General features: G+C 36.4%; 2 protein-coding genes across 2 annotated transcripts; both read left to right on the plus strand.

Moving 5' to 3' along the window:
* Nucleotides 1-766: 766 nt before the first annotated feature.
* LOC122023175 (mannose-specific lectin-like) lies at nucleotides 767-1,201 on the plus strand. The gene has a single exon (XM_042581258.1). The coding sequence runs from the start codon at nucleotides 767-769 to the stop codon at nucleotides 1,199-1,201; it is 435 nt and encodes a 144-aa protein (XP_042437192.1).
* Nucleotides 1,202-5,974: 4,773 nt separating this feature from the next.
* LOC122023176 lies at nucleotides 5,975-7,237 on the plus strand. The gene is made up of 2 exons (XM_042581260.1): nucleotides 5,975-6,527; nucleotides 6,627-7,237. Exons 1-2 carry the CDS (start codon nucleotides 5,975-5,977, stop codon nucleotides 7,235-7,237), a joined length of 1,164 nt encoding a protein of 387 aa, XP_042437194.1.
* Nucleotides 7,238-8,189: the final 952 nt, after the last annotated feature.

Consider the following 8,189-nt stretch of genomic DNA (forward strand, 5'->3'; position numbering starts at 1 on the left):
GTCTTTTGTTAATAAGTGTTTTTTTTCTATATCTTATCTCTATGAACGGTTAGAAATAGATGAGTCCCATTTCAAATAGAACCTAAAGTGAAGGGGCATTAATTTATTGTCTAGCTAGTTTTGTCATACTCTACAAATCCATGATAAATTATTTACTTTGATTATCGACAGCACAACCACTTGATATGAATTTTATTGTAGTGAAGGAGTCCTCTCGGAGCGCGGTGATGAAGTTAAGATATAGGATGTTGTTCTATTAGGTCTTAGGATTGAAATTCAAGAGCATGTACTCTTTCTCATACATTAGTTATTTGTACTAATGATTAGTAGTCATCCGTAATTTTTCTCCTCTGTATTTGTCTAGAGATGGATTGACGGGGGTGCTGGGACAAGCACATCGCCTTTTGTCATATTGTAGTGAAGGAGACATTAATTTGTAGTAATTTCAAATGCTTCAATTTTAATAAATAAATTTAAGGAAAACAATTCTGATAGTTATTTAGCAAGTGATATAGATCCATTTTAATTACTCAGATAAAAATTGAACCGATGATTGAATAATCAAGACCATATACTAAGAATTTGTACGCAATGATTCTTCAAACTGTTTTTTCCCATTAATATAATTAAGTGACACTGTTTTTGAGTTTTAAGTACCGTAAATTTAATTACCTCCTCATCTATAAATAGATGGGCGTTGCATGATACTCTAAACAAGCAATCACTTGACTACTGAAGTGAGTGGATATCCATAGCTTAATTAACCATGGCTGTCCTTGTCATGCTCTCTGCTGCTCTCTTCCTTGGCCTCTTCCTGCCTTCCTCCATGGCCAACAACGTTCTCCTTGGTGACGAGAAACTGTTTGCCGACGAATTCCTCACCGAAGAGGGGTATAAATTCATCATGCGGAAGTCCGACTGCAACCTGGCGCTGATCGATCCCAACGACCAGCAACTGTGGGCCACCAACACCAACGACGATGGCCAAAACTGCTTCGCCCGCATGCAGACCGACGGAAACCTCGTCATCTTCAACGATGAAAGAAACGGTGTTTGGGAGAGCCGCACCCACGGCCCGGAGGGCAAGTACATCCTCGTCCTGCAGCGCGACGGCCACGTCGTCATCTACAGCAGCCCTGTATGGACCATCCCCAACGATGAACCCACGAACAGGAAGATCGCCATGGCGACTAAGAATTAGTTGGGTTCACCACGAACCATGCATGGATAGTTTTTAAATAAAATGAAGCGAGGCATAAATAATTAGCTTCATGCATGGTGGCTAGCCTCGTTTTTATGTTGTACGTGACGTACTGTTAAGTTGAATTGCGTTGCAAAAAAAAAAAAACTATCTATCTTTTTTTTTTTTTTAAGTTGAATTGCGTTGCAAAAAGAAAAACAATTAATTAAAGAAATCTAATAGCATATATAAATTAAATAATAAAATTAATACAAGGTGGAATCTAATTAACCTTCCAACGAACTTTGATAATATAAAACAATATTATATATTTGAGATTTTGGAGGAGAAGCTAAGGTTTTTTAAAATTTAACAAATATTAAACTTTTCAATTGTCTTTGGGCGCAAATCTTGTAAGTAAATCATCTAGAATATTACCAAGGTAGCTAGCTTTTTCTTCTTTAGATAATAATGAGATTGCCTTCTATTTAATTTAATTTATTGATGTATCTTTTAATTAGGTTCTAATTGAGTCACTCCTTCTGGGTTAATATAATAGTCTAGTAGTCAAGGTAATCCTTTGATTATGTACTCTTTCATACATCTTCGACTTCTATAATCAATCTCTTTGAATGTGTTGGCACATTTTTGAATAATTGACAACCTCTAATTATTTGTCGAACCATTTAAAATGGCAACTTTTTGGCTATATATCCCTTTCGATTAATCATTAACAGATACATACACTCATTTGGATAATTAATACATCTTTTTAAATAAGTCATTTTTCACATGTAATTATTAGACCTTGTTGATGCAGCCGTTATATAAATTATTCTCGTTAGATCTGCCTGACACATCCTTTCAAATAACCGATACATCTATTCAAATTAGTTATTATAAGATTAAGTATTGATTTTTTTAAAAAAAAAAAAATTAACATTGTACCTCCCAAGTACCAACTATGTGAATTTTATTGATAGATTTTATTATTGATTAGTCATGTGATTATTTCAACTTCCCTTATAAAATTGACAAATTAAATTTCATTTTAGATTTTAGATTTTAGATTTTAAAAAATGTGGATTTCAACTTTAATTTTAATGATAATTTACTTGATAATATTTATTCGATAAATATTTTATGTATTGATTTTTTTTTAAAGTTAATATTGTCGGTCCCACTTTTAAATATTGATTTTTTAAAATATTTTAAGTTGATTACTTTGGTGATTATTCAACTTCGGTTATAAAATTTACAAAATAAATATCATTTTAGATTTTGTATATTAAAAAAATATGATTGCACTTCTAATTTTAATGATAATTTACCTGATAATATTTATTTGATAGAATAATAAATTTTAAAATATAATTTATAATTTTAAAGTGTCGAAGTAATAAATTGAACTGGTTAAAATACCTTATCCCAATTAACATTTTTCAATCCTCAATTTACTAAAATCCTAGGCCGTTGAGATGATACTTTCTGAGTTTTTCAAAGAGTGTAAGAGATTTCTCTGCCTTCATTAAAAGAGACATTTTTAGTAGAGATTTGCAATCATCTTGGATTAACAACCACCTAAGTTATAACCAAGTAAAAATCGTAGTCTCTTACTTATTTTCCTTTTAAGTTGTTATTTCATCTATTATTGTTGCTTAATTAGAATTGTGTTACTAATACAAGTCAAAAGAACAGTAAGGGGTTTTGTTTTTGTCTTACAGGTAATTCACCCCCCCCTCTTGTCGGCCATACTGTACCAACAATACAAACACTTAAAAAATAAAAAGAACATGCATATAAAGAAAAACTAGGCTACCGATATTTGCTTGGTTTGCAATCGAGAAGGTTGCTAATCCAAGGCAATGTAAGCACTAGCAAAGTTTCCTTCTACGAGCAAAGTTAAGGTGGAGAAGCCTTGTATAGCGTTTGAAAGCACGAATTGTAAATATGAAAAATAAAGTTGAAAATGAAGTATAGAAAGTGTTGTGTTAAATTCCTAGGACCATGGTTCTATTTACAATCTACTGGTCGAATTTGCCCATTAGCTGATGTGGTAACTCTAGGCGCCTGGAGTTGGTCCGGACCCCACAACGGTGTACCTTATCTGCTCGCGACGGCTTGAAGATAACACTTTATTGGAACTCAGGCGCCTAGACCAATCCAGGTGTCTGGAGTATTGCTAACGTGGACTCCAAACGACATCTGTAGCAACGTTCTTGAAAGACGCTTGTTCTAGCCCTAGGTGGTCTGGGCACCTGGACTTGATTCAAGCGTGGACAAGTCAAGACAGAGTTGACTTGTTCGACTGCTAGTCTGGTCGCTTGGGTGATTCTCTGGTCATCCAGACTTTGACTCACTAGAATCCAACTCTGGCCTTTTCCTCGAGCAGTCTTCCTCTCTGATTTCTCATCCCTCAGAAGTGTTGTTCGACTACCGAAGTAGTAACGACGTGAATAAAATTTTTAGTGTTTACTCCGAAGTAATAGTACAAGAGTTAACTTTTATTTTGAGACCACTTTTATTTCCCCCCACTTTTTCGTTAACTTCCCTCTGCCGAAATAAGGTTGGACCTCCTCTTCCTTCCCCTTCATTTCAGTCCTCTCCATTCCCTCTCGTTAGGGCTTCCCTCTGCCGAAATAAGGTTGGACCTCCTCTTCCTTCCCCTTCATTTCAGTCCTCTCCGTTCCCTCTCGTTAGGGCTTCCGATTTGGAGTCTTAGGGAACAGAGACGAAGGTTTCCTCGTTAGGGCTTCTGAAATAAGGTTTGGCAACTTGAACTTTCTTACGCAGGGTTTAGGTTGCAAATGTTTGAGATATACCGTATGTTTTCTTTCCTTCGATTTCTTTTTCTTATTCTTCTTCTTTTTCTCCTCCTTTATTTTGCAAAATCATGTTTTAGACGGTCTCCAATTTGTTGTAGGATTGGTGCTATTCTTCCAACAAAGACAAGTGTTTGGAAATTTTTTTTGTTTTTTTTTTCAGTCTCTATGTTTACGAGGTCATTACCTAAAAATACGCATGCTTTCAAGTTAGAGTAAGACATGTGTTGTACTCTTACTCCTTCAAGTTGTCCCTCAAAATCTCAGTTCCACATGTATTAATTTTTCTTAAAAAAAAATACCTGCCTCCTAATGCCAGCAAGCATAGCACCAGTTGAATTTAAATATCAACTATAGAAGATGGATTGTTTTCCCATGAGATAGCAAAAACTAATGTAACTAATGTGTGTTTTTGTTTCCTTGTTCAGACAATTTGCTAAGCAACCATCAACATTCATATACAAATCAATATTGCTAGAACACTCACCTTTATAATTTCTATTTTGTCCTTGCTCTCTCGGTGACCACTACACTCCTATTCAAATCTTGATGATGAATGCCTCCTTTCTTTATATAAATGTGATCAGATACTTTATCTTTGTCCTCTTGAAATGGATTGAAATAAAACAGAGATGCATCCAATTTCTATCTAATGCCTTGTGTTGTATACTCGATCCACACTAGGTATAATTTGATAAAGAGTGATTACATCTCTCTATTATTTGCTACTCTCTTTGGCATAAGATAGCTTAGCATTTTCTCCACTAGGTAGATGATGATAATAACTTTTAAATACAACATTCACTAATAGTTATAGTAAATTCTCACCATCCTAACATAATTTGTCTTTGTGCTACCTGTTTCATCCACTATGAAGATCCCAAATACAACATTTCAGAATCAGACAATCTTAACTATGCTATCACTTATTGAGATTAAATGTGTAACTGCTTCATCCAGCACAAATACAACAATTTAATTTAACAATTTCTAACTATGATACCACTTAAGATAAATAATTTAATAAAATTCAAAGTAAATCTTTGGCTAAAAAAAATATGAGAGTAAAAATACAATAAAACTAAATAAAATTACTATTCACACTTTCTATAGTTACATCTCAAACCTTTCCTAACTCCTCAGGATGACAAAAAGTTCTAATAAAAAAACTTGTGTAAGCTCTCTGAAAATGTATCACACAACTTGTACAAATGCAACCCAGCATATCTCCTACATTCTGAAATGCTCCATCCATGAACAATTTATAACCACCATAAATTTCAAGAAATTTGGTTACAATTGGGTTAAACGAACTCAAAACTGCTTCCATCACAAATTTCAACAATCACAACAGCATGATTATGAAAAACTAACTTTAAAATCAGAAATTAGAGGGGTTTTCTTTTACTACTATCAGGCTGAATGGTCTCCGACACTGGATTGCTGACAACCCAATAGATTCAATCTATTTAAGAGTGTTCATATGTCAAATGATTGAGTGTGCATGTTGACAAAAGACAAGTGTTTGGAAATTCAACTGGTGCCATGCTTTCGTTCTTTATATATCCACATATTGTACAAAATATGCATTATTTTTCTTCATGATGAGTAGAAAATATTGACAGCTGTTGGAATGAGTATAAAATATGGAACTGCGCTCGATATGAATTTGACTACCTTTTTGCAGTCTTACTCTAACGTTTGCTTAACATATATGTAGTATCTTCAGGTTTTGATCAAAGAACACATTGAGCTAGCGGTAAATAATTTTAGCACGATAATTCTGAAGAAGTTTCTTGGGATTCTGTTGTACTATAATGGATAAATCCTGGATTTACTTAATAGGAGGTCCAAAGAGTATGAAGAGGGTGTGGAACAATTCATTAGAAGTTGTTTGCAGAATCCACATATCGACCCCAATTTAATTCATTGTCCTTGTTGCAAATGTATGAATCTTAAAAAGGGAGCGGTTATGTGGATTCGGGAGCATCTTTACTTCAATGGTTTCAGTAAAAATTATTTGAATTGGATTTGGCATGGTGAGGCTGCGGAGAAGGATAGATTAAATTCGAGTGTCAAACAAGAGCCAACTGATAATTGTCATGATGATTTTGAAACTGTTAATTTGTGTGAGGCAGCGTATGATAACCATACAGAAAATCCAGAAGCATTTATGAAGTTTTTGGAGGAAGCAGAGAAGCCACTGTATAAGGGATGCAAACGTTACACAAAGTTGAGTACACTTGTAAAACTATACAATACCAAAGCAAGGCATGGGATGAGTGATGCTCTATTTTCATATCTACTAGCTGATTTTGGGGGCATGCTGCCAGATAACCACAATCTGTCATCGTCAATTTATGAAGCAAAGAAGACGTTGAGTTGTTTGGCTTTGAGTCATGAAAAGATTCATGCTTGTTCCAATGATTGCATCCTTTATAGGAAACAATATAAAGACTGCGTAAGCTGCCCAAAATGTGGCTTATCAAGATGGAAGCTAACCAAGAAAAATGTTGAGAAGAAAGGTGTTCCTGCCAAAGTGGTTTGATATTTCCCTCCCATACCAAGATTTAAGCGCATGTTTAAATCTTTAGAAACTTCCAGAAATTTAACATGGCATGCAGATAGCACAAGAGTTGTTGGTCAGTTACGCCATCCAGTTGATTCACCGTCATGGAAATTGGTGGATCATATGTGGCCCGACTTTGGAAGTGAGGCAAGAAATATTCGCCTGGCACTTGCAGCCGATGGAATTAATCCTCACAGCAATCTTAGTAGTCGCTACAGTTGCTGGCCAATCATGCTGGCCACATATAATTTACCTCCGGACATGTACATGAAAAGGAAATTCATCATGCTAACGATGCTCATTTCAGGGCCGAAACAGCCTGGAAACGATATCGACGTCTACCTTGAGGTTCTGGTTGATGATTTGCAACTCTTGTGGGAAGGAGTTGATGGAGTTTATGATGCTTATCGAAGGGAGGTTTTCACTCTTAAAGCAGTTCTTTTATGGACCATCAACGACTTTCCTGCACATGGTAACCTTAGTGGATGTACTACACATGGTTATTACGCAAGCCCAATATGTGGTGAGGATACTTATGCAAAGCACTTACCAAATGGGAAGAAAATGTCATTTGCTGGGCATAGACGATTCCTACCACGATTTCATCCATATCAGAGGCAAATAAAGGAGTTTAATGGCATGGAGGAACTTGGTGAAGTAGTGTAATGACCCGCCTTCTACTACTAGGCTGTAAGGTTGATCGCTACAGTTATACTGTGCTATACTGTGCGGAAAGCTGGGCTAATTAAAATTTTGCTAATCTAATTGCTGGGAACGCTGAAACTGAATGTTCTACATGTACCTAATGATTGTACACATGCTAGGGGAGATGTTTACCCCTGATATCGGACTCCTGATCGGTCCACGGACCGGTCCACTGAAACCGACACGGGAAAAACCTTTGGATCGGTCGGCTGACCGATCCATAATTCTCTAGAGCTTCTGTACGCACCTGGATCAGTCGGCAGACCGATCCAGGTGTGGCTGGATCGGTCGGCAGACCGATCCAGGTATGTCTGTCGGTCGGCTGACCGATCCAGGAACCTGGAATACTCTTGGTCGCTACTGTATCGCGCTGGATCGGTCGGCTGACCGATCCAGGTGGATACAGTGGCATACTGTTTGCGTCTGGATCGTTCGGCTGGCCGATCCAGTGGCACCCTCAGACTCTGATCGGTCTGGAGACCGATCAGAGTTCTGATTTCGCTTCTGGAACTCTGATTTCAGCACTTTTTTCGTGCCTCAATCTCATTACAAGTTCTAAAATGACTAAGAAACACTCTACCAACAATAAATAACATTCCAACATCATAAAAGAAATGTTCTAAGCATAATAGGGTGCATGGTTAACTAGTTCATGGCGCGTAAGCCTAATAGGTGTATGAAATGCTAAAAAAAAACTAAGAGTTCATATATTAAACTTGCTAACATGTCCTGATGCATAATAAAACTGATTAGATCCCTAGGATCTTTTACTCCAGTTCCTTCCACACACATCTTGATCTGCATTGACCTCCAGCCTTCGCTACTGGTCCACTTTTCCTTTACCTTTATCTGCAGTATAAGAAAAGTAGTATCTGTAAGCTAAAAAGCTTAGTAAGAAACCATCTACCTCACA

The sequence above is a fragment of the Zingiber officinale genome, chromosome 9B (assembly GCF_018446385.1).
Source record: "Zingiber officinale cultivar Zhangliang chromosome 9B, Zo_v1.1, whole genome shotgun sequence".
NCBI classification, from domain to species: Eukaryota; Viridiplantae; Streptophyta; class Magnoliopsida; order Zingiberales; family Zingiberaceae; genus Zingiber; species Zingiber officinale.

Bases quoted from the DNA above. Each gene is read 5' to 3' on its own strand.
- LOC122023176 (XM_042581260.1), top strand. From the start codon at position 5,975: ATGTGGATTCGGGAGCATCTTTACTTCAATGGTTTCAGTAAAAATTAT. The intron at 6,528-6,626 runs GTGTTCCTGCCA...CATGGCATGCAG, and splicing joins GAAAAATGTTGAGAAGAAAG to ATAGCACAAGAGTTGTTGGT.
- LOC122023175 (XM_042581258.1), top strand. From the start codon at position 767: ATGGCTGTCCTTGTCATGCTCTCTGCTGCTCTCTTCCTTGGCCTCTTC.